This window comes from Bos indicus x Bos taurus, chromosome X (assembly GCF_003369695.1).
Source record: "Bos indicus x Bos taurus breed Angus x Brahman F1 hybrid chromosome X, Bos_hybrid_MaternalHap_v2.0, whole genome shotgun sequence".
NCBI classification, from domain to species: domain Eukaryota; kingdom Metazoa; phylum Chordata; class Mammalia; order Artiodactyla; family Bovidae; genus Bos; species Bos indicus x Bos taurus.
Window position 1 is genome coordinate 109,381,309 of NC_040105.1, and position 27,371 is coordinate 109,408,679.

Here is a 27,371-nt window from a genome sequence, read left to right on the forward strand (position 1 = left end):
CAGTTACTAGCACTTTTCAGTACATAAATAAAGACTACTACCAAGTATTTTATGTTTTTTAATTCTACCATAATGGTATTCTTTAATTTCATTTTCTAAGTTTTGTCACTACTATATAAAGGCTCTCACTCTCATCCACCACCACCCGTGTTCCAAGGCCTCAAGCCTTGCCACTGTCTCGAGTCCTCAGCCCCTTCACAGTTGAGTCTTACTGCCCTGCCCACTTTCTCCATTCCTGGGATACCAGCCATCCCCCCACCCCTCCAACCCCTCCCTTCTTCCCAGTCCTCTAGCCCTTACCCCACGTCTAGTAGCGCCCTCTTTCCCATCCTCCAAACTTTCCAGCAAACTCTGTCCTTCACCACTCAGTCCAGCTCAAAGCCCTGCCCACTTAGCGGCTGAACAACAACAACAATTGCCTCCCTCTTTCCACTTCTTCATCCTGGCCAAGTTCCCTCACTACTGTAGTCCTACTGTATGCCAACTACTTATTAGGTATTTTGCGCGAAAAGTGAAAGTGTTAGTTGCTCAGTCGTGCCTGCCTCTTTGCAACCCCATGGACTGTAGCCCGTAGCCCGCTGGGCTCCTCCGTCCATGGGATTTTCCAGCCAAGAATGCTGGAGGGGGTTGCCATTTCCTTCTCCAGGGGATGTTCCTGACGGAGGGATCCAATCTATGCATTGCAGGCAGACTCTTGACGATCTGAACCAGCACGAAAACCCAGGTAGTCTATATACATAATCTCATTTAATCTTTACAACAGCCTTGTTGGTACCCATTGTCATTTTAATTTTTAAATAACTCAGATAGTGTCTTCACCTGTGCTCCTTTCCTACCCCGTGCAGGCAAGATAGAGACGTCCGTGTTTCTTGGTTGTGGTTTGGTCACTAAGTCACGTCTGACTCTGTGACCCCATGGGCTGTAGCCCACCAGGCTCCTCTGTCCATGGGATTTCCCAGGCAAGCATACTGGAGTGGGTTGCCCTTTCCTTCTCCAGGGGATCTTCCTGACCCAGGGATCGAACCTATGTCTCCTGCATCTCCTGCATTGGCAGGTGGATTCTTTACCCACTTAGCCACCAGGGAAGCCCGAGGCAGGAACCAACACGGTGCTTCGATGTCAGAAAACGGGTGTAGTGGTGGATGAGCTTGGGGATTCCTTGGGTCTAGAAACATCGGGAAAGTTCTTAGGATTTTGTATTAATATGTACAGCGTGAAGTTTGGAAAACGTTTGAGCTGGTGGTGAGAGTCTGACCAAAGGTGGCTTTCAGTAAATTGTGATGCAACGGGCGGGGTATTTATTGGAATCAAGCCACTAGGTCCCCTCGGAAGCAGGCTCAAAACAAGCACCCTTCAGGGGCCAAAAAGCTCGCGAGGATCGTGGGCCCAGAATGTCACCGAGGCCCAAGTCCCGTGGTGGCGTCTAGGTCTCGTGTCTGCTTGAGTTCGAGAAGGGATCGGGTAGCTTCGAAGGTTCTGGAGAGGCCTGTTCCAGGCTGGTAGTCCGTTCCGGCTTCTTCCGTGATTGTCAGCATCCTCCAGCCCGCCGCCCCACCCACAAAACCCCCGGAATCCCTTTTCCCAGGACTCGGTATTGGTCCTTCCCGCAGAGCCAGCCTCGCCTCCGCGGCCCTTCCACGCCTGTCACTCACCCGCGCAGCCAATTAGAACCCACAGATCGAGCGACCCTGCCGAGCGGGGACGGGGCGGGTATTTCCTGTAAGCCAACGAACGCACAGACTACCAGGCCAGGGGGCGGGCCCGCGGCTGTGACCTGAGCCAATCACAGGCCCCGGGCTACAGGCCGCTCGCGAGGCACGTTAGTCGCGCGCTCGCTTCTCCAAAATGGCGGCCTCTAAGGACGGTTGTGGTGTGGGAGAAGTGGCCGCTGGGAACGGGAGGCGACTCCACCTGGGGATTCCTGAAGCGGTTTTTGTGGTAAGTGGCCAGCGGGTGCTTGATGCTACGCTGTTGTTCCCTTTCTTCCTGGCCCCTCACCCGGGCCTTGGTTGTTGGAGGGAGAGCCGTTGGGCCCAGTTACCTGGGAGGGGGTGCTCCGGCCTGAACGGACTAAACTGGGACGGGACCTGCCTGGGAGGGGGCCTGCCGTCCGAGCAGGTCACAGGCGCTAAGGGGGCGCGGGGCCGGAGGACTTGGGGCGGAGGACTCGGGGGCGGAGGCGGGGCCGCTTCGAGGGACCGCCTTCCTCTGCCCTCCGCGGCCTGAGGTTCCGACCCCGCTTGCGAGAAGACGGGAGGCGGTGAGAAGCTGGAGCCTCAGCCTGGGTTCTGAGGAGACCGAGGGGGACGGGGTAACGGAGCTGGGGCTCAGGTGTGACGCTCGGAAATGACACCTCGGGTGTGGAAGGGCTGCGGCGGCCTGTGGCCTCAGAAGAAGACCCCATGATGGGCGCGTCGGCCGGGAAAGCTCTCGAAGGCCATGTGGAACCCGCTAGGCCATGGAGGCCTTAGCCCGCTGGCTGCCGGCGCTCACTAGAAGGTTGTCTAAGTGAAGCCACTTGTAATTACTTTGAGGTACATGGTTCTAACAACGTAGAGTCCATTGGGTGCAGTTCACAGAGGAAGCTGGCAATGCCGTGTTGGAGGGTTCACTGAACGGGGAGACTAAACCAAGGCCAAACAGAGAAGCACGTAGAGGCTTTCAATCCTGTTTCTCCATAAGGCTGTTCTCGAAATAGTGTTTGAGAGCTAGTTGAGTGTTGAGAAAACCTGATGGGTGTTCCAGGCCAGTATCACCCATCTTTGTTCACTCAGTTCTGGCTGAACTACTATAAAACCTTAATGGAAATTTCTCCACCTTTTGCTTTGTCCCAATATTGTCTTAATCTCTGCCTTTTTAAAAAATTTATTTATTTTAATTGGAGGCTAATTACTTTACAATATTGTACTGGTTTTTGCCATGCATTGACATGAATCAGCCATGGGTGTACATGTGTCCCCCATCCTGAACCCCCCTTCCACCTCCCTCCCCATCCCATCCCTTAGGGTCGTCCCAGTGCACCAGCCCTGAGCACCCTGTCTCATGCATCGAACCTGGATTGGCTTTTTGTTGATGAAATCTTCCACCGTTCAGAAGACCCCTGTCTTTTATTTAGACCACTTTTATATGCACTCTATGAATATTTGCATTGACTGATTCAGTTTTCTCCTATTTTATTTATTTATTTATTTTTGTCCCTGAAATGTGCCATGTATTTCTTTCCGCTCATTTCCCAGTTAATCATCAACAAGAGACAAAATTTGTTGAGTACCAGGCACATTCCTAATGCTTTTACACAACTCAGGAAGAGGCAAGTACTGTTATTCTCATTTTGTACATGTTCAGACTGAGCCCCGGAGCCCTTGAGTAATTTGCCCCAAGTCACACAATGTGTAAGTGAGTTATCCAAGCTTTAAACTTGGTCAGTCTGTGGGCTCCAGACCTCTAGTGAGTTCATTATCTTGCTCACTGGCATTTCCCCTGATCCTAGCACAGTTCCTGACACACAGTATAAACTCATAACTAAATGTCAGATTGAATTTCCATAGTGCCTTAAAATCCTGCATTCATGGTGCTCAACAAATGATGGCTTCAGAAATCTGATTCAGGAAGATAAAGTTTATCAAGGGGCTATATTAAGTGTTATCTTAAAATGCATTTTCTCTGAAATGTTATGAGTTGCTTTTTCTAGATCTTTAAAATTTCTATCAATACAATATATAAACAATCCAAATTTATATAAATATTTTTATGTTCCCCAACTAATGGGAAATAACGTATTTTATAAAGAACATTGGTTTTGAGACTAGAGTTTGAATTCTGCCTCTGCTTCCCAGTTGCTATTTATCTTGAGCATATTGTTTTACAACTTTGAGCCCCTCTGTTTCTTTAACTGAAATAAGGATAACATTACTTACATATTTCTTCTGAGAAACAGAGAATGTGCTTTCAGTATTGCAAGTAGATACTTAATACATACTCATTTCGGTAATGAGGCAGTGTACCATAGTGGTTAGAAGTCAGACTGCCTTTTCCCATTCCAGTTGGTACAGTAATTTTTTTCTTTCTCTGCTTTAATTGATCTTTTTCCCCCTTGTCCATTGTTTGGCTGCTCCCATCTCTTAACATCTAGTTCAGATATGACCTCTGTAGTTTTTCCTGACCACCACCCCAGGATAGAATTCTTGGTGCTTCCATCTGTTCCCTTAGCCATATCTAATGTTTGTTGAACACTTACTAGCTACTGTGTCCTCTTCTGAGTCTTTTACATGTGGTAACTCATTTAATCCCCTGTGGGGAAGAGGCACTTTTTTCTTTTACAGATGAGGAAATTGAAGCCAAGACAAGAGTTAAACAACTGCCTCATGGTCCACATAGCTAGTACGTGATGCAGCCAGCATTCAAGCCATGCAGCCTCTGGGTCTTAACCACAGACTTTTGCTGCTGTAGTTCCTTCTTCTTGCTCGTGTCTAAGCTTCTAATAACATGTGCCAGAAACATTTCTTTTCCTACAACAATCCTTCTAGGAAGATGCTATCTCCAAAATGCTATCTCCTTACACTTGATCACCATGCAGGACTCAGATGTTGCCTCAGGCTCACCTTTTCAGTTTTCTTTTACAGTGTCTAACTTGATGGCTTCATAGTTCACTCCTTTGCTTTGTTTCTCTTGCTTTTTCTTCTTGCTTGGTTTTGGCTAAAATACTCCCTTCGAGCTGGTAAGCACGTGCTCACCTGTTGTCACTTGTGGTATCCAACTCTTTGCAATCCCATGGACCATAGCCTGCCAGGCTCCTCTGTCCATGGGATTTTCCCAGCAAGAAGACTAGAGTGGGTTGCCATGCCCTCCTTCAGGGAATCTCCCCCACCGAAGGATTGAACCCTTATCTCCTGCATCTCCTGTGTTGCAGACCAATTCTTTTCCTGCTGAGCCATCAGGGAAACCCTAGCTAGTAAGCATGGATAAGAATAATGCTTATCCCAGATAAGCAAAGATCCCAGAAACTGTAAGATAATTTGGAAATAAAATGGAGATAGCATCTTCCTAGAAAGATTGTTATAGGAAAAGAAATGTTTCCAGCACATGTTATTAGAAGCTTAGATATGAGCAAGGAGAATGAACTACAGCAGCAAAAGTCTAAATTTAAGTTTCCTGTATTGAAGGACTAAAGTTGTTTAAACTACTGGAAGGTTCTTAGAGAATCTCCTTTGTTTCCATAGAGTTTCACTTAGTTCTTGATCGTTATCTATTTAACTAGCTTTTCTTCAGGGATAAGCATGTGTAATATACATTAAAAATGCTGTTCAGTTTTATTGCTTTGCTTTTGCTTATTTATTCCTGTTAGAAAAGATTGTTTTGTTTGCCTTTTAGGCTTGGGCTTTCCTGGTGGCTCAGATTGTAAAGAGTCTGCCTGCAATGTGGGAGACCCGGGTTTGATCTCTGGGGCGGAAAATCCCCTGGAGAAGGGAATGGCAACCCACTCCAGTATTCTGGCCTGGAGAATTACATGAACACAGGAGTCTGGCAGGCTACAGTCCATGGGATCACAAAGAGTCGGACCAGACTGAGCAACTAACACTTTTACACTTTGGCTTACTTTATTTCGATCAGTTGATAACTTAAGGAAGTATTTGTGGCTTCTCTTGGGAACCTAATGACCATATTTAGCATGATTTTTATGGCAGAGCTTGTAGAGTTAAAATTGTAAGTAATAAAATGGATAATTTTGAATCATTTTGTGGCTAAGGCACATGACTAAATGACATGTTTGTTGGTAATTTTTGTATTTACTGTGAGTGCTGCATGGCATATATATAACTCAGCAAGGTCATCTTTCCCTATATGTAAATAGGAAGGTGGGAGAAGAATACATTGACTACATAACATATTTGCACTGTCTGAAATGGTCTCTAACTTTTTATAACTAAAAAAGTTAAAAACAAGTCTTTGGAGAAAAAGAAACACAAGCTCTTCCCCCCCACCTCGCCCCCAAGCTCCTTTTATGTTTTAAAAAAGCTAAAGCAGTCAAAAATCTGAGGTATGAATTGTAAAATTCTTAATGTATTCTTTTTGATATTAAAAGGAAGATGTAGATTCCTTCATGAAACAGCCTGGGAATGAGACTGCAGATATTGTACTGAAGAAGCTGGATGAACAGTATCAGAAATATAAGTTTATGGAACTCAATCTTGCCCAAAAAAAAAGGAGGTAAGTGTAAAAATTTCTAAGTTTTTAAGATTAATATTACATCGCTGAAACTTTTGAAAGATGGAGATAATTTGCACACAGATAAAATGTCTATGTGTTGAATATTCAGTTTTATGAATTTTGATAAATGTATCCATTTCTGTAACCACTGCCCAGATAAACATATGGAACATTTCTGTTACCCAGGAAGTTTCCTCCCGGTCCTTTCTGGCCAACCATGCTCACTCTTAGAGACAAACACTGTTCTGATTATTTTCACCATAAATTAGTATTGTCTGCTCTTGAGCGTCATATGACTGGAACCATATAGTAACTACTCTTTTATGTCAGGCTTCTTACACTTAGTATAGTGGTTTTGAGAGTCATCATCCATGGTACTGTGGGTATCAATACATTAGTTTCTTTTTAGTGCTGAGTCATTCTCCACTGTATGTGGGTTTACCACAGTTTTTGTCTGTTTTTATCTATTTGCTTATTAATGGACATTTGGGTTGTTTCCTCATTTGGTTTTAAATGTTTCCATGGACATATATTTTCATTTCTCCTGGATTATTATCCAAGAGGTAGAATCGCTGACTTGTATGGTAAGTATGTTTAATTTTATAAGAAACTGCCAAAAATCCTAGGTGGCTTTAGCATATTATACAGCCACATTACATTATTACATTACAGCAGTATTACATTATTGCAGTTATTATATGCAATTATAATTGCATTATATGCAATTATTGTTGTATATTACATTACAGCAATGTGTGGGAGTTCCAGTTCTTCAATCTCACCAGCACTTGCTGTTGTCAGTCTAAGATGCTTTTGAAAACCTAACAGAATGAGTATTGAAGTCCTTATTCCATAGCATCTAGGATCATAACATCCTAAATGTCTACTTCATTTTTTCATTTTGCCAATGAGATGGCAGACCCATGGAAGTTATGACTTTCCCAAGATTTCATAACTAATAAGCTTGGGCCAAAAGTATTCCCATTTTCAGTCCTTTATTCCCCTATGTTTTTATAGTAGCTTATGCAGTCAATTCACTGTAATAAATACTTATGGAGACCTGTTATACACATGTGCCAGCATTCTGATATCAAATGTTATGGAGTTCCTAATAGGTGTCAGATACTGTTTTTGGGTAAAATACCAATATCTGCTTTCAGTAGGGGTGTAGTCTAGTGGCATGATAGGTATGTAAATAAAAGAAGTACACAAAATATAGCAGTTAAGGTGCTGTGGTACAGAGTGATGAGTTAGCAGAGGGGAAGGGGTGAGCTGCAGGGAGACACAGGGGTTCAGGGGAAACTTCCAAGAGGAGCAGATAGCTGTGTAGAATGTTGAAGGCTGGTTATGAGCTTAGAAGCAGACTAAAGGGAGGAAGGGTAGTCTGGGTGTGAGGGTACCACTTAGGCAGAGATACAAAAGTTGGTGTTTAGATGGGAATTCCTCTTTCTTTTTAGGATACACTGTGGACATCCTGTTTGACTTATCATTTAATTTGAATGTACTTTGATTTAACAGGTTTTTTTCCCTTAATGGTTAGTGCTTTTTGTATCCTGTTTAAGAGATATCTCAAGTTCATGAGGGTATTCTCTTCATGTTTTATTCTCAGAGCTTTATTGTTTATCTCACACTTAGATCTATAATCTGTGGGTTATTCAGAAGGATGTTGCTAAATTTCACAGCAGCTGTGGGCTTTTCAAGTATGTTTCTTTGCCCTTTCTGTGTATTATACATTGATAGTTGCCTCTGCAGTCTTGTTCATAATCAGGTTTTTCTTTTGTTTCTTTCTCTCTTTTTTTGTTTTGGTAATACTTTCATAGGTTTGTGTATGGTTTCTCCATTAAGAGGTAAATAGTATCTAGTTCTCTCCTACAATGATACTTAATTCCTCAATCCATTAATGATGAGTCGCAAAATGATGATGTTCTAATTCAGTTATTTATTTTTTATTTCTTAATAAGCTGGAATGTTGCTATAAACAGAAACGTTCCTTCATGTTCTCTTTGGTAAAAGTGGCTGTAAGAAATCGGCTCACCTCTCAGTTTGTCCCTGTCACCTCAACAGCTCTCTGCTGCCTGGCTGCAAAGGAAGTGTGTATTTTCCCTGGCTACTTGAACAGTTAGAAGCGTACATGTTGGGTCTGCCTCCATCTTAACCTGAAATAATTTCTATCCTTTTTTTTTAAGCTTTTTACTCTGTTTCTTTAGGTACATGCAGTTTGAGAATTATGAAATCTTCTTGCTGATTTTAAACCCATGTAAAATAATGCTTCTTGTTTTAGTCAGTTTTTTTGGAAACTTAGAGCTACTTCACCTTTGTTTTGGCTAACATTTAAAAACTTGTTGGTGTATGTTGAATTATAATAGATACTGTGTTTCTGCCATATAGCAAAGGGAATCAGCTACACATATACATGTATCCACTCTTTTTTAGATTCTTTTCCCATATAGGTCATTACAGAGTTCCCTGTGCTATATAGTAGGTCCTCACTAGTTATCTGATTTCTGTAAAGTAGTGTATATATCGGAGAAGGCAATGGCAACCCACTCCAGTACTCTTGCCTGGAAAATCCCATGGATGGAGGAGCCTGGTAGGCTGCAATCCATGGGGTTGCTAAGAGTCACACAGGACTGAGCGACCTCACTTTCACTTTTCACTTTCATGCATTGGAGTAGGAAATGGCAACCCACTCCGATGTTCTTGCTTGGAGAATCCCAGGGATGGTGGAGCCTGGTGGGCTGCCGTGTATGGGGTCCCACAGGGTCGGACACAACTGAAGCGACTTAGCAGTAGCAGCAGCAGTATATATATGTCAATCCCAATTTCTGAATTTATCCCTCACCTTTTATTTCCTCCCTAGTAACCATAGGTTTGTTTTTTACATCTGTGAGTCTGTTTCTGTTTTGTAAATAAGTACATGTGTACCTGGTTTTTTTTTTTTTAGATTCCCCATGTAAGCAGTGTCACGTGATATTAGTCTTTCCCTGTCTGACTTAATTCACTCCATATCACAATTTCTAGGTATATCCATGTTGCTGCAAATGGCATGATGTCATTCCTTTTTATGGCTGAGTAATATTTCATGGTACATATGTACTGCATCTTCTCTATCCATTCCTCTGTCCATAGACATTTAGGTTGTTTCCATGTCCTGGCTGTTGTAAACAGTGCTGCAATGAACATTGAGGTGCATGTATCCTTTTGAATCATGGCTTTCTCCAGATATATGCCCAGGAGTGGTGGCTAACATTTTCTTGGTATATCTTCTCCAGTGCCTTTTCTTTCAATTGTTTTTACTATTTATATTTAAGGGTGTTCCATGTAAACAACATATGGTGTTGTTTTTTTTTTTTAATCCAACCTATCTATTTAGATAAGCTCATTTTTCTTTTTGGATACTTTCAAGATTGTCAGCTCTTTTGTTTTCAGTTCAGTTCAGTCGCATCCTACTCTTTGTGACTGTATGCACTGCAGCACGCCTGTCCATCACCAACTCCCGGAGCTTGCTCAAACTCATGTCCATTGAGTCAGTGATGCCATCCAACCATCTCATCCTCTGCCGTTCCCTTCTCCTCCTGCCTTCAATCTTTCCCAGCATCAGGGTCTTTTCCAATGAGTCAGTTCTTCACATCGGATGGCCAAAGTTTTGGAATTCAGCTTCAGCATCAGTCCTTCCAAAGAATATTCAGGAGTGATTTCCTTTAGGATGGACTGGTTGGATCTCCTTGCAGTCCAAGGGACTCTTCAAGAGTTCACCAACACCACAGTTCAAAAGGATCAATTCTTTGGCAGTCAGCTTTCTTTATTGTCCAACTCTTAACATCTATACAAGACTACTGGAAAAACCATAGCTTTGACTATATGGACCTTTGTCGGTAAAGTAATGTCTCTGCTTTTTAATATGCTGTCTAGGTTGGTCATAGCTTTTCTTCCAAGGAACAAGTGTTTTTTAATTTCATGGCTTCAGTCACCATCTGCAGTGATTTTGGAGCCCCCCAAAATAAAGTCTGTCTCATTGTTTCCATTGTTTCCCCATCTATTTGCCATGAAGTGAGGAACTAGATGTCATGATCTTAGTTTTTTGAATGTTGGAGTTTTAAGCCAGCTTTTTCACTCTCCTGTGTCACTTTCATCAAGAGGCTCTTTAGTTCTTCTTTGCTTTCTGTCATAAGGGTGGTGTCATCTGCATATTTGAAGTTATTGATACTTCTCCTGGCAATCTTGCTTCCAGCTAGTGCTTCATCCAGTCCGGCATTTTGCATGATGTGCTCTGCATATAAGTTAAATAAGCAAGATGACAACATACAGCATTGTATACCCCTTTCCCAATTTGGAACCAGTCCATTGTTCCATGTCTGGTTCTTACTGTTGCTTCTTGACCTGTATACAGATTTGTGTTTTTTGAGGCTATCTTTCTTAAATTCTTTCTTAACTGACTTATATTCAGGTTCCAGTAGCCATGGATACCTGTATGGATTGCTTTTATGCATAGAGGAGTTTGCTTTTTGGGAGCTGTGCATCTATATCAGCCTTGGACCTCTTGAACCCTGTTCCTAGTTCTTGCACTTAAATATGTGAGCTCCCAACTGAAGTGTGAGTCAGGGGCCCAGGCTCAGGTCTCCAGCTGGTATTGGCACCTGCCTCGAGACACATGCTTTTCTGTAGTCCTCACTGCTCAACTCAAAGCGTTTTCCAGTTTTATTATCTTATTTTTCCTCCTGAAAGTTCCCTTACCTCTGTGATATCAGCTATGCAACAGAACTACTTCTGTGGTTGATTGTTTTACAGCAGATGGCTCTGTGTAGTGTGGATATTAACCTTTTCTTTACACATGTTGTTTATCTTTTCTTGCACCCTGTCATATAAATTTACCTTCCACTTGAAAAGTTACTTATTAATTCATAATTTTCGTGTGGTGGTCTCTTTAACACATGAATTTTTATGTGCTTTTATAAATTTCTGTAACTGGAAATTTTGTGATTATCATTTTTTTTCGATCATCTGTTAATTTTTTTCCTTTTCTCATTCTGGGATTCGTGTTAATGTGGATGTTAATTAACTCTTCTAATTCTGCCTTGCCTTTCTGTTTATTGTTTCCTTTTTTCTGCTGACTTCAGTAATTTTGTCTTTTGATGATTAAATGGATTGCTATCCATGAGTCCTTTATTTCAGCCATTACATTTTTTAAACCTAGTATTTTTGGTTCTTCTTACAGCTACTCGTTTCTTTTTTATATTACCAGTATCCTGTCTTGTCTTTTTGAGGTATTTAAAAATATTCACTGTATAATCTTTAGTATTCGAATGGCATCACCAACTCCATGGACATGAGTTTAGGTAAACTCCAGGAGTTGGTGATGGACAGGGAGGCCTGGCGTGCTGCAGTCCATGGGGTCACAAAGAGTCGGACATGACTGAGTGACTGAACTGAACTAAACTGCACTTGTTTCATCTGGTAGAGGTCGTTGAGTTTATTTTCTTTGTTTTATTTTGTAGTTGAGTTTATCAGATGACCATTTTTTCCCCTGTCAGCTCATATTCCCTCAGGGATATCCATTCCCTTTGGCCAGTAATATGTGTGGAAGTGGGAGTGAGTAATTCAAGTCCTTCCTGGTGGGCAGAGTTTACACTCTATGGCATGGCCATCAGACAAATGCTCCTTCTCTTCAGCCAAGTGCCTCAGGCTCTGGGAGATTCTTTCCATTCCTTTCTCTTTGACTGGTTTCACTGGCATCTCCTCTGGGAGGATGATGGGGAGAACAGAACTACTAGGGGCCAGTACTTTCTTCTCAGCCCTCAGTCTGATCTTCTCCCTGCCTCTGGCCAATTGTATTGTTTTTCTGCCCTGTTACAGTCATGGGGTCGGAGAAGGCAATGGCACCCCACTCCAGTACTCTTGCCTGGAAAATCCCATGGACGGAGGAGCCTGGTAGGCTGCAGTCCATGGGGTCGCTGAGGGTTGGACACGACTGAGTGACTTCACTTTGACTTTTCACTTTCATGCATTGGAGAAGGAAATGGCAACCCACTCCAGTGTTCTTGCCTGGAGAATCCCAGGGATGGGGGAGCCTGGTGGGCTGCTATGTATGGGGTCACACAGAGTCGGACACGACTGAAGCAACTTGGCAGTAGCACAGTCATGGGGTAGGTAATGTGATTCACGCAGGGCAATTTAGAGGGAGGAAAAACAACTAGAAAGTTGCCCTTTAGCCTTAAATGCTCCTCCCTTTGAAAACTTGATCTAGTTCCCTTCTAGTTCCCTTCTGTGTCTCCTCTCACCTAGAAATTTCCATTGTTCATAGAATAACAAAGACCTAGAACTGACCCAAATGTCCATTGACAGGAGAATGGATGAACAGGTTGTGTTATATTTGTAAATGTATATTACACAGAAGTGAAAATGGATGAAAAGAAAACTCTTAGGAATTTGATTGGGTTATAAAGCAAACACCAGAAAAATGCAACTAACATGAGCCCATTTATATCAAGAAACTAGCAAAGAATATATTGTTTAGGAATACACGTAACTATGAAACTATTTGAAGAAGTAAAAAAGAGACTATAAACACACAGTTCAGGAGAGCTGCTATTTTTGGGGACAGAGCAGGGTGTGGAGGAACCAGAGATCAAATTGCCAACATCTGTTGGATCATAGAAAAAGCAAGGGAATTCAGGAAAACGTCTACTTCTGCAACATTGACTATGCTAAAGCTTTTGACTGTGTGGATCACAACAGACTGGAAAATTCTTATAAGAGATGGGAATATGAGACCATCTTACCTGTCTCCTGAGAAACCTGTCTGCAGGTCAAGAAGCAACAGTTAGAACTGGATGTGGAACAACAGACTTGTTCAAAATTGGGAAAGGAGTACATCAAGGCTGTATATTGTCACCCTGCTAATTTAACTTCTATGCAGAGTACATCATGCAAAATGCCAGGCTGAATGGATCACAAGCTGGAATCAAGACTGCCTGGAGAAATAACAATCTCAGATATGCAGATGCCACACTCTAATGGCAGAAAGCGAAGAGGCACTAAAGAGCCTCTTGATGAGTGTGAAAGAGGAGAATGAAAATGACTTACAACTCAACATTGATAAAGCTAGGATCATGGCATCTGGTCCCATCACTTCATGGCAAATAGATGGGGAAAAAGTGAAAACAGTGGTAGATTTTATCTTCTCGGGCTCTAAAATCACTGTGGATGGTGACTGCGGCCACAAAATTAAAAGACACTTGCTCCTTGGAAGAAAAACTGAGAGAAACCTAGATAGCATATTAAAAAGCAGAGACATCACTTTTCTAGTGATGTCAGTAGTTTTGCCAGTAGTCATATATGGGTGTGAGAGTTGGTCCATAAAGATGGCTGAGCAACGAAGAATCGATGCTTTCAAATTGTGATGCTGTATAAGACTCTTTAAGAGTCCCTTGGACAGCAAGAAGATCAAACCAGACCATCCTGAAGGAAATGAACCCTGAATATTCATGGGAATGACTGATGCTGAAGCTGAAGCTCCAGTCCTTTGGGAACCTGATATGAAGAGCTGACTCATTGGAAAAGACACTGATGCTAGAAAAGATTGAGGGTAGAAGAAGGTGGCAATAGGGGATAAGATGGTTAGATGGCATCACTGACTCAGTGGACATGAGTTTGAGCAAACTCTGGGAGATAGTGAAGGACAGAGAAGCGTGGTGTGCTGCAGTCCATGCGGTCGTGGGAAATCAGACATGACTTAGTGAATGAACAACAAGGGTGGGGTGGGTGTATTGCTCAGACATGCACAGTGGCCTTGGTGGTCTAGTTCCTGAGATGTCCGGGGTTGCAGCTGCTTGATTGATTGCTATGCTTCATAACCTATATATTACATGTAATATCTACATGTTCAACAATATAACAGAAATCATTTGTATGACCAAAACAATTTGATCTGAACATACTAATGTTACATGTCTATCAGATACTATACACATGAACACGTCTACATCTTTCTCTGATTTACGTATATCAGCATAGACAAAAAAGCAAAATTGAGAGACCTGTGACATCTATATTGAATTGTAAAGAGTTCACAGAACAGTAGCCCTCAAGCTATGCTTTAAAAAAAAAAGTCAGTGCTAAGTGTGTGTTTCTCGACTCTTCACTGAGTTGTCTTGCCAGATAGTGATACTATTTTTCAAGCAGCAGGCCTCTGTGACACATTTTCCAGGTCAGTAGCACAGATTGTAAAGAAGTTTGCCATGCTAACCTCATTCACACAGTACTGTGACTTCCTTTATATGATTCAGGAAGTACATGTTCATTATCATATTTAGAATTTATTTACATACTGACCTCTAATAATATTTAGTTGCATGTCTTCTGAAAGAACCACAGCTTTTTTAGTCTGCTTTTAGTCCATTTGGTTACAAATTATACTGTGATTTGACAGGACTCCCAGAACAGTTTTGCACATTTTTCCATGTGAAACATTTGAAAGCCTTGGGCAGCTTCTAATCGTCAAAAACAAAAGAGCTAAAAAGGTCTCATTCTGTATTCTCTGAGTTTGGCCTTGAGTGTTTTCAGCATATTGTTACCTGTTGTCAGTGAGAGTGACTTCATTTGGGAATCAGTTGCTAGTAGTTTTTTAAAATTATTTTGAATAAGCTTTATTTTTAAAGGCAGTTTTAGTTTTGTAGCAAAATGGAGCATAAAGTACAGAGGTTTCCTATTTAGCCCCTGCCCCTACACATGTATAACCTTCCCATTATCTATATCTTTTACCAGAGTGGAACATTAGTTACAGTTGATGAACCAATATTGATATGTTTTTATTAACTAAGGTCCATAGTTTACATTAGTGTCCACTCTTACGTTGTACATTTGATGGGTTTGAACACGTGCACCATGACATGTATCTGTCATTATAGTGTCATACAGAGTAGTCTCAGTGCCGTAAGAATGCTCTGCGTGCAATATATTCATCCCTCCCTCCCCTTCCTAAACTCCTGGCAACCAGTGATGCTTTTACTGTCTCCATAGTTTTGTCTTTTCCAGAATGTCTTACAGCCAGAATCCTACAGTATGTAGTACCCCTTTCAGGTTGGTTTCTTTCATTTAGTCATATGCATTTAGGCTTCTTGCATGTCTTTTCATAGCTTGATAGATCATTTCTTTTTAGCAGTGAATATTATTCCATTGTCCAGATGGACCACAATTTATTTCTCCGTTTGCCTACCAAGGGCATCTGGGTTGCTTCCAAGTTTGGACAATTATGAATAAAGTTGTTATGAGCATTTGTGTGCAGTTTTTGTGTGGACCTGAGTTTACAGCTCCTTTGGATAAATACCAAGGAGCATGATTGCTGGATCGTATGGTAAGAATGTGTTTAGTTTTGTAAGAACCTGACAAACTGTCTTCTAAAGTGACTGTACCATGTTGCATTCCCTCCAGCAATGAATGAAAATTAATGTTGCTTCATATCCTCACCAGCATCCAGAGTTGTCAGTATTCTGGATTTTGGCCATTGTAATAGGTGTGTGTGTGCTCAGTGGCTCAGTCGTGTCCGACTCTTTGCGACCCCATGGAATGTAGCCCACCAGGCTCCTCTGTCCATTGGATTCTCCAGGCAAGAGTTATTGGAGTGGGTGGCCATGCCCGCCTCCAAGAGATTGTCCTGACCCAGGAATCAAACACGCATCTCCTGCATTGGCAGGCAGATTCTTTACCACTAGTGTCATCTGGGAAGCCCAGAATAGGTGTGCAGTGGTTATGTCATTGTTTAAATTTGCATTTCTCTGGTGATAGAGAGGGAGGCCTGGCATGCTGCAGTTCATGGGGTTGCAAAGAGTCGGACACGACTGAGCGACTGAACTGATACTGATGATATATGATGTGGAGCATCTTTTCATATGCTTATTTGCCATTTGTATATCTTCTTTGGTAGGGTATTAAGTCCTTTGGTCCATTTTTTAATACAGTTGTTCCTTATTGTTGAGTTTTGAAAGTTCTTTGTATATATTGGATACCAGTCCTTTATCACGTGTCTTTTACAGATATCTTATCCCAGTCTGTGGCTTGTCTTTTCATTAAAGTCTATCATATCAATTATTTCTTTTATGGATTATGTCTTTGGTATTAATATCTAAAAAATCATTACCAGACTCAAGGTCATCTAGCTTTTTTCCTGTTTTATCTTCTAGGAGTGTTATAGTTTTGCATCATACTTTACATATGTGATTCATTTCAACTTAAGTTTTGTGAAATGTGTATGTATGTCTGTGTTTAGATTCATTTTTTTATGTGTGGATGTCCAGTTGGTTCAGTCTGATCAGTCTCATCATGTCTATCATTGTTTTCGTAAATTTCCTGGGTTCAAACCAATGATCCATTTATAATTTTATTATATTATTATAATATATACCTAACTTTTAGGTAACAATTATTACCTAACTTGAAAAGAAATAGTATTTTTCAACATAAAAGTTAAAGAAAAATCACCCAAAGTTTAAAAGGATCATGAAATTATATTGTATCTTACTGTGGTGTGTTACACATTCAGTTGATTTTGCATTGTGAGAAGTGCAGGTGCTGAGAAGCTGTCCCTGCACTTGCTGCTGTTGGGTTGGTGGTTTCCAGTTGAGAATATAATACTTGAATGCATGTTATTTTAAAAATTAATCTATTTAAAATGCAATTCTAATTAAATGTAGAACCTTTGAATCACCTCTGGGGGATATGACTTTCTGGTGGCTCAGCTGGTAAAGAATCTGCAGTGCAGGAGACCTGGGTTCAATCCCTTATTCAGGAAGATCCCCTGGAGGAGGGCATGACAACCCACTCTGGTATGGCCTGGAGAATCCCCATGGACAGAGAAGCCTGGCAGGCTACAGTCCATGGGGTCACAAAGAGTCGGACATGATTGAGTGACTAAGCACACACAGCCCAGAAAAGTTAACTAATGGTGGATTTGACATACAGAACAGGACTCTGTTCACAATAGGTGTTCCGTAAGTATTTGCTATTATATCTAAGTAGTTTAGTAAATATTTATGTCTGAAATATCTTAGATATTTTAATAAACAATTCATTAACTATCTTACATATAAAATATATTGACTATTTCATATTTACATATTGTCCTCAAAACATATCAATAGAAAGTACAAAGCTAGTAAGACTGTTTCTTGGTGCCAGATACTAAAGTAACCTTTTTCTTATTCACAGGCTAAAAGGCCAGATTCCTGAAATTAAGCAGACTTTAGAAATTCTAAAATACATGCAGAAGAAAAAAGTAAGTGCCTTTTTTGTTTGTAAACATGAGCAAACCAGGATAGTTCAGCAGAGACATGTGTTCCTTGACTCCTTGGTCACTGGTATTTGAACCCGTGCTGGAAGATCCAGTCTGCCTTCCTAAGCACATGTAGTAATATCACAGATGGTGTGCTTCTGTGAGACATGTGGCTTTCCACCAAAAGTCAGGTTTAATTCTAGGGCCCACACTGCTTGGGGTCTTTTACTTATATGTAGTATTTGTGAAGTTTAAATGCAACTTGAAATTATTTTAAGTGCAAAAAGAAATGAATAGTCTTTATTGTTTGTGGCTCTCAGTTCACAGTTGAGGAAATATTTACAAAGAGGGTATACTTGACCAGTGTCACATAGCTAGTTACTGGCAGAACTGAATTTGAGAATCTTCTGAGCTCTCACCCGTTTTTTTTTGTTAAATAAAAGCAGGGTGTAAAAATGAAGTTTCAGAAAATATTTAACCTATTATATATATATGTGTGTGTGTGTGTATATATTTATGATTTATTACTTGACTGGCAGAGTAGCTACATCTCTGTTTTTTTTATGTCACAAACTTTATAAGAGACTTCAGAAGACTGGTTGGTTGAGCATGAAGTGCTGATGAAATGATAATAATCACACTTGTCTAGTGCTTACTCTGTGCCAGGCACTGAAGTGTATGTGTTTGTGTTCGTACAAGCGCTGCTTGCCACAGCCTTCAGGGTTGCAGTAAGTAGCTGAGTCAGGATGCATGCACTCCCTGCACAGTCCTGTGGCCCCAGTGGTCCTTTCTTTACCCTTCTCCTTTACCTCTCTGTCCCTCGGTTCCTCCACCTGATTTGTCTGTGGGAAAAGCAAAGGAGAAAAGGAAAGATATAAACATCTGAATGCAGAGTTCCAAAGAATGGCAAGAAGAGATAAGAAAGCCTTCTTCAGCGATCAATGCAAAGAAATAGAGGAAAACAACAGAATGGGAAAGACTAGGGATCTCTTCAAGAAAATCAGAGATACCAAAGGAACATTTCATGCAAAGATGGGCTTGATAAAGGACAGAAATGGTATGGACCTAACAGAAGCAGAAGATATTAAGAAGAGATGGCAAGAATACACAGAAGAACTGTACAAAAAAGATCTTCACTACCCAGATAATCAAGATGGTGTGATCACTCACCTAGAGCCAGACATCCTGGAATGTGAAGTCAAGTGGGCCTTAGAAAGCATCACTACGAACAAAGCTAGTGGAGATGATGGAATTCCAGTTGAGCTATTCCAAATCCTGAAAGATGATGCCGTGAAAGTGCTGCACTCAATATGCCAGCAAATTTGGAAAACTCAGCAGTGGCCACAGGACTGGAAAAGGTCAGTTTTCATTCCAATCCCAAAGAAAGGCAGTGCCAAAGAATGCTCAAACTACTGCACAATTGCACTCATCTCACACACTAGTAAAGTAATGCTCAAAATTCTCCAAGCCAGGCTTCAGCAATATGTGAACCGTGAACTTCCTGAAGTTCAAGCTGGTTTTAGAAAAGGCAGAGGAACCAGAGATCAAATTGCCAACATCCGCTGGATCATTGAAAAAGCAAGAGAGTTCCAGAAAAGCATCTATTTCTGCTTTATTGACTATGCCAAAGCCTTTGACTGTGTGGATCACAATAAACTTTGGAAAATTCTGAAAGAGATGGGAATACCAGACCACCTGATCTGCCTCTTGAGAAATTTGTTTGCAGGTCAGGAAGCAACAGTTAGAACTGGACATGGAACAACAGACTAGGTCCAAATAGGAAAAGGTGTTTGTCAAAGCTGTATATTGTCACCCTGTTTATTTAACTTATATGCAGAGTACATCATGAGAAACGCTGGACTGGAAGAAGCACAAGCTGGAATCAAGATTGCCGGGAGAAATATCAATAACCTCAGATATGCAGATGACACCACCCTTATGGCAGAAAGTGAAGAGGAACTCAAAAGCCTCTTGATGAAAGTGAAAGAGGAGAGTGAAAAAGTTGGCTTAAAGCTCAACATTCAGAAAACGAAGATCATGGCATCCGGTCCCATCACTTCATGGCAAATAGACGGGGAAACAGTGGAAACAGTGTCAGACTTTGTTTTTTGGGCTCCAAAATCACTGCAGATGGTGACTGCAGCCATGACATTAAAAGACGCTTACTCCTTGGAAGAAAAGTTATGACCAACCTAGATAGCATATTCAAAAGCAAAGACATTACTTTGCCAACAAAAGTTCATCTAGTCAAGGCTATGGTTTTTCCTGTGGTCATGTATGGATGTGAGAGTTGGACTGTGAAGAAGGCTGAGCGCCGAAGAATTGATGCTTTTGAACTGTGGTGTTGGAGAAGACTCTTGAGAGTCCCTTGGACTGCAAGGAGATCCAACCAGTCCATTCTGAAGGAGATCAGCCCTCGGATTTCTTTGGAAGGAATGATGCTAAAGCTGAAACTCCAGTACTTTGGCCACCTCATGCGAAGAGTTGACTCATTGGAAAAGACTCTGATGCTGGGAGGGATTGGGGGCAAGAGAAGGGGACGACAGAGGATGAGATGGCTGGATGGCATTGCTGACTCGATGGACATGAGTCTGAGTGAACTCCGGGAGTTGGTGATGGACAGGGAGGCCTGGCGTGCTGCGATTCATGGGGTTGCAAAGAGTTGGACACAACTGAGCGACTTATCTGATCTGGGACTGTTTTAAATGGCTTAAGCTCAGCTCTGCAATCGCCTGTATGACCTTGGTATTAAGATGGACAGTTTACAGTACCGTCATGTATTTATTTATTTATTTTTTTTGAAGGAGTCCACCAGTTCACTGGAGACCAGGTTCTTATTGGCAGACAACCTGTATTGCAAAGCTTCAGTTCCTCCTACCGATAAAGTGTGTCTGTGGTTGGGGGTAAGTCAATGTCATTGTCACAGCTTCCTTGGCTGACATTTGGTAAGGCAGTGTGTTTTCCCCAACATGGCAGTGTTGGAGAGGAGCACTTGACCGTAGATGGAATGAAGGGGTGGCATTGCGGGGGACTAGGAGTATGAGAAAGATTGCCGCAGAAACATGCTCTAGTCTCTTCCAGTCAAAACAAAATAGACCAATACCTGGCTTTCCCTCCAGTTAGTACTTATCTGTTAAATGTAACAGAAGGTATTGTTGAACCTCAGATAGATGTTTGTTCATCATCAGAATTTATGAGTTCTAGAAAGATCTCTCTGAACTTAAGGGGGAACAGATTATTATAAAAACCTTGGGGTTAGAACCCATTTGAAAAAGTCAAACATTTCAGTTGTGATGATTTCAGAGACCTTGTCTGTGATTTTTCCTGTTACTACTCTTGAGTCCCATGATCAAACAAGTCATGCCTGACTACACAGGTAGGTCTTGCTACCTCAGGCAAGTTCCTATGCAAAGTAGCAAATTGCGAGGATTTCCACTTGCTGCTATCCTATACAGTCATCCCCGAGAGGCACTCTAGGGCCATGAAGGGTTGGCAGATCATACATGGAAACTCACTTCTCTGTTAGTTCCTCCTTCCTGATTTCTGTTAGCAGTAACATTTCAGAGTTTATGCATTTATTTCTACAAACATAATTCCCATTCTTGCTTAGTTTTAGTTTTATAAATGGAACAGCTAGCCACCCAGTAGCTCAGATCTTAGGGGTTATCCTCCTTGGTTTTTCTTCTCCTTGGCCCACACTTAATCAGCATGTGGGGATAAGATGATTCCATAAAGTAGACTGGGACAACAGGGAGTGCTCTCCTGAGAATTATGGCTGGAGCCTACCTTACACGAGATGGATTTCAAATGGATCATGTATTCACATGAAATAGTGACATCATCAAAGTTGTAGACCAAGTCACAGAAAATTGTAGCCCTGGAATAAGGATTATTTTTCAGGCCTCAAAACTCGGAAACCATGAGCAAAGTAAAAAGACAACAAGAAAAAATATATGTGACTCATATTGCATGCAAAGGACTAACAGGTTTGCAGGACGACTTGGAGTTGTCTTTTGGGCATGTCAGTCTTCAGATGTCTGTTAGACTGTCAAGTAGAGAGGCTGATAAGGCAGTGTTTGAGGAGTGAATCAACTAAGGAGATATACTTGAATGAATGAATGATGGTTTTTGACACGAAGTGTTTTAAAATATATTCTATTTCCTCTTGTTACAGGTAAGCAAAGTGTACACATTTTCTGGGGGAAAAAAAAGTGCTAATAAGTATCAGTAATTGAGAAGTAAGATTGGGAATCTGGGTTTGGAGAAGCATTTACTTTGCACTGAATATTGTCTGAATTTATGCAGCTTTCTAATTATCACAAGGGCTTCCCTTGTGTCTTAGCTGGTAAAGAATCTGCCTGCAATGTGGCAGACCTAGGTTCGATCCCTGGGTTGGGAAGATCCCTTGGAGAAGGGAAAGGCTACCCACTCCAGTATTCTGGCCTAGAGAAATCCATGTCCATGGGGTTGCAAAGAGTCGGACACGACTGAGCGGCTTTCACTCACTCACTTGCAGTTATAATGGACTGGCATATTCAGTCGATAAGTGTGTAGCACCTGCTTGGTGCTAAGTCCTTTCATGTTGTCTCATTAATTCTTACAACAATCCTTTGAGTAATTTTTAAATTTCATTTGTCATGTGATGAAAGTGGTTCAGGAAATGCCTGGTGTTAAGTCGGGTGGTAGTTCAGAGCTGTGAAAGGTACGGTTCCCTGTTACAGAGTGCATGCCTTCCCAAGTGTCAGCAGTTACTCCAGATCTTAGATCCAGACTTGGTCACCTTGCCTTTGCCTCTGGCATCTGTTGGAGGTTGGAAGGGGGCAGTTAAAGCTAGCTGTTTCTCTTAATGGACCAAATGTAGATAATACGTATGTCTTTGAAAGCTTTAAAGTTCTACCTTAAGCTCAGAAACAACTACTTCAGTTGATTTAGTGTCCCAATAGAGGTGGTAGAAAGATAGGGTTTGATAACTAAAGATACTGGTTCCTATCCTAATTCTTCCATTTATTTAGTATCTCTGAAATCATAGGTAAGCTGACTTCTCAGAGCGTACTTTCTTCACTGTAGAGAAGTTGAGGAGGAAATGATATAATGTATGTAAATATATTCTCTAACTCAGGGGGCAATAAATATTGTGTTAAAAGCCAGAGAGTAAATATTTTTGGTGTTGCAGACCACATGGTCTCTGTCACAACTAGTACTTGGCTCACCACTACGGCATGAAAGTCTTAAGTGAATAAAGAGTGGCTGGGTTTCCAAAAAACTTAGGACAAGAGATGGCTGGCCAAATTTGACCCAAAGGCTGTAGTTTGCCAACTGCTGCTCTAACCTATGAAGCATAAAGTCAGTGTTCACTCATTGTCACGCTTTTCTCTGCAGGCGAACGTAATGCTTGAATATGATATTGATGAAGCTCAGGCGTTGTTGGAAAAGAATTTATTGACGGCCACAAAGAATCTTGATTCTCTTGAGGAAGACCTTGACTTTCTTCGAGATCAGTTTACTACCACGGAAGTCAGTATCCTTTGCTAAAGAAAGGCAAAGGAGGGAAAGGAGAAAAATGTTTTTTATGTTCTTATGTGCATTGCTTTAATGAGAAGAATGTCCTTACTCTTAGACTAATGTTAAGTTGCAGATTTTATAACAGTAGTAAATGACATATTTTAGAACTAATACTGAAATAAGTTTATGGATAGACTTATCTGAATTTGAGGTGTGAAAGTGTGGAAATAGCAAATTCAATTTAGTACATGAGTATTTCTATTTCAAATATATTCTCAAGATAATCTTTATAGCTAGATAAGTACTAGAGTTCCACAGCTCTTATTAAGGGTCTCCTGTGTTCCTACAACTGTGCTAAGCTGTGTGGGGCATGTGCTGGTGAGGAGATCAGTGTAAAAAAAGAATGACAAAACACACATAAGACAGCTAGTGATCATTTCCTAGCAAAATAGAAGTCATTCAACTTCAGGTAGTCAACACCAAGGCAGTTTAAAATTAGGGCGATAGATGTGAGCTTGAGTGATTTCAGAAGTCTTTGAGAAGATAGGGCTGAGACTGTATTTAAAGGTAATGTAGGATTTCTTTTAGCAGAGAGAAAGGGAAGGCTCTTGTGTTGAAACCCAGCTCTTGGCGTTTTCCATCTGCCCCACACAGTCATTCAAGACAGAAACCTGGGAGTCAATCTTCTTACCTCTCTGTTACACTCATTTTGGCCTTTTAGAACTAAGGGTCAGTAGTTTTCTTATTTATTTATTTTAATTGGAGGCTAATTACTTTACCATATTGTGGTGTTTTTTGCCATACATTTACATGAATCAGCCGTGGGTTTACATGTCTTCCCAACCTGACCCTCCCACCTCCCTCCCCATCCCATCCCACAGGGTCATCCCAGTGCACCAGCCCTGAGCACCCTGCCTCATGCATTGAACCTGGACTGGCGATATGTTTCACATATGATAATATACATGTTTCAATGCTGTTCGCTCCAATCATCCCACCCTCGCCTTCTCCCACAGAGTCCAAAAGTCTGTTCATTACGTCTGTATCTCTCTGGCTAGGGTCATCATTACCATCTTTCTAAATTGCATATATATGTGTTAGTATACTGTATTGGTATTTTTCTTTCTGACTGACTTTACTCTGTACAATAGGCTCCAGTTTCATCCACCTCATTAGAACTGATTCAAATGAATTCTTTTTAATAGCTGAGTAATATTCCATTGTGCATATGTACCATGGCTTTCTTATCCATTCGTCTAAGGATGGACATCTAGGTTGCTTCCATGTCTTGGCTATTGTAAACAGTGCTGTGATGAACACTGGGGTACACACATCTCTTTAATTCTGGTTTCCTCAGTGTGTATGCCCAGCAGTGGGATTGCTGGGTCATATGGCAGTTTTCTACTCTGTTTTCCTCCCCCCAGTCCTTCACACTCTCTCTGCCATGAATTCACTGAGTCACACTTCTTATTTTTATTCCTCTGGCTATAATGCTTCAGTGGTTCTTTGTTACTTGTCAGCTATGCACATGGGCACTCTTAGGGGGTGGTCCCTGCCAGTCTCGATTCCATGTGCCACTGACTGATTTCCTGCCCTGGTCCTCCCCTGGTGCACCCAAGGTCCAAATCACCCCAGGTGGTTTTCCTCACCCCCTAAATGGGGTGTGCCCTTTATACGTCCACACTTGGTTCCTCCTACCTAGACCGATTTCCCCCTATTTGCTTGGGTTCCTCCATCTTATCTTTCATCTTTCAGCTCAAGCAGCAGAACATTTCTGAACATTTTCTAGTCCTCTCAGGGTGTTCTGTTGCTCCTCTGTGATTCCTGAGCACTTTGCATATAGTACTTAAAATTTGTTTTTCGTGCCAGACTGGGAGCTCTTCAAGTGTAAGAGCTCCATGTTCTCTCTCCTCCATAGCATGTAGTGCATGACAGGTTTTAAGGGGTTGGGTGAAGGCCTGTCTGAGGCCTAGAGCAGGCGTTAGCACATGATTGGTAATGTGGAGACTTCATTCAGAGGGAAAAAAAAGATAAAATACCTAGAAGATAATATTGTACCTTCAGGACATACCGCCAAAGGCATGAGCTGGGAAAGAAAGCACCGATAGGCGAAGGCCTATGCAGGGTGGTGCTTGTGGAAAGGAAAAGATATAGATGCTGAATAGATTGCATAAATTAAGCCAAACAGAGGGTAAGAGATAAAATTAGCGATAATTAAATTGTAATAATTTAAATATTGCATGTCAGGTTATGCTTTGAACCACCTTTGAAATACTGTGGATGAGGGGCTCTCTTGAAAACTGTTGGGAGTGTCAGGCACACATGTGTCAAATATAATACTATAGTTGACCAACTATGCTAAACAATCATTGATTTGAGGTCTTGACTAAGTTTTGGTGGAATTTTATTCCAGTCTTTGCTTGGCAGGTGATACTACACCTTGCTGTAGACACTAGTATTTTGTGTGTGTGATTGCACATTATCTTTTGAATTGCTTTGGCATTTTCTTTGACAATTCTTGCAGATATGGCCAGAGTTTATAATTGGGATGTTAAGAGAAGAAACAAAGATGATTCTACCAAGAACAAAGCATAAAGATGGCAGTTAAAAATGTGGTTCAGTTTTCCAAACATGTTTATGCTTAAAAGTTGACATAACTTTAAATGATTTTTAACAGCAAGAATAATTAAAACTTTAAAAACAGATAAGCACCACTTTATTTATTTATAAAAACAAAATTAGTTGCAAATATTTTATGAAACTTACAGTGTTGTTATTTTATTTTTTGCATTTCCAACAAAGTAAATGCTGCTTTCATCATTTTTGTTTGTTTGTCTGTTTTTCATAAGGAAGGTCTTAGCCAAAATGGCTAGAAACTGTGAGATATGTTACAGAAGCTGATTTCTGGACAGTTTAGCGCAGTTTACTTTTTCTGTATTGCCTGGTGTTACTCTCACTTGTGATATGGTTAAATGAGTTTAGAGGTAGAAAAAACAGTTGAAATATTTGAAAATTTGTTTTTCTTTAGTACACGTAGGGCTTTATGGTCCTCTGTTGTTATTTGTCCTTTGTAAATGGAGTTTCATGAATTACTGCTTAGCTAATAACTACGTAATGTTCTATACTTTTAAGGAAATGGAAATTTTCATTCCTAAATTGTAAGAGGGCTATTGAGACAACACTTTTTCTAACCCGATATAGGTACACAGAGCCTTTGCAATGCCAACATAAAGGAGATCTTGGCCAACATAAAATAACAAAATTACCTACTGAAAACTCTTGCCTGAGGTGATTTTGTACTTCTTGACAGTTCTCCAAAGCAGCAAGACAGGAATATTAAGATAAATATAAATCTGCAGTGGTTTAAGAGAGTTGTGAGATTTTTTATTCATGGTAAAACTTCATAAGAGTGGTAGAAAATCCCTGTGGAAAGCCATTGGTACAGTGGCTGGGTGATACAGAATTCTGGTAAAAACACAAATGTATTGTTCCATGTCCCTGTAGCAAAGAGTATACTTGTACAGTGTTTTGTACTGGTATTTCATGATACTAAAGCAGTGAAGTTAACAATTGTAGCACAGCACCTTTATCGTGTTATTCTTTCTAAAATCAACATGGGTCTTTTGTAAAGTTTATTTACTTGCACGTATAACTGGCCATGTCCAGAACCTTTTATGTTTGTAGAAACAACATAAGATCCCTTTGGAAGGAATATAGATAAGCAAACAATTCAGAAGTTAAATCTGAGAGATACCAAAGTTTCCTCTCAGGGTTTCTTTCATGAGTTTAAATTCCCATATTTTAGAATTTGAGCTTTGTAAACATCTTAATATATTTTTGTGTTACTTTTCCCCCAAACTTTATTATGGTAAGTATATTGGTATGAAATGTTCCTGTTAACAGGAATGATTTAGTCAGAAGATCTTCCTTTTGTCTTCCTTTAAGTCCATGAAAATCTAAAAAGGAATTTTAGGTTTTCTAAGCACAACAAATATTACCTAAGTATGCAGTATGTGTCAGAGAGAGTATTAGGCTTTGTTAATTAAATAAAAGATATTTAAATCTTGCGTCTGCCAGACTATTTCTCTTGTAACAGTTTACATTTTCAGAATAACATAACCATCCTGATTTGCCATGATTTCTTCAAGGCTAATATTAGTATAGTATACCTGAAAGCATAATGAGCACAAGATTGACTATAAAATTGTGATATTGAGTAACAAATGCGTTGAAAATGCAACTGAAATCAACGTTTCCATTGTAAAACATGTTCACTTGAGAACGTTTTGAAATTAGGAGAAAAAAAGACATTTCAGTTCCACTTGCAGCCGCCCCTTAATGATTCTATGGCTTCCATTTCTTTTACTATGCATAGGTTTTTAAAAAAACATAATTT

The 27,371-nt window shown here is 40.8% G+C and overlaps 1 protein-coding gene across 2 annotated transcripts; it reads left to right on the plus strand.

Moving 5' to 3' along the window:
- Window positions 1–1,799: 1,799 nt before the first annotated feature.
- On the plus strand, window positions 1,800–27,042 carry VBP1 (VHL binding protein 1). 2 transcript variants are annotated; one of them, XM_027533745.1, is made up of 6 exons: window positions 1,800–1,938; window positions 6,083–6,207; window positions 17,410–17,476; window positions 20,278–20,376; window positions 22,853–22,991; window positions 25,500–27,042. In XM_027533745.1, exons 1-6 carry the CDS (start codon window positions 1,846–1,848, stop codon window positions 25,568–25,570), a joined length of 594 nt encoding a protein of 197 aa, XP_027389546.1. In that variant the 5' UTR covers window positions 1,800–1,845; the 3' UTR covers window positions 25,571–27,042. The 2 variants fall into 2 exon arrangements, with proteins under 2 accessions (XP_027389546.1, XP_027389547.1); XM_027533746.1 differs by lacking the exon at window positions 1,800–1,938 and adding an exon at window positions 2,293–2,534.
- Window positions 27,043–27,371: the final 329 nt, after the last annotated feature.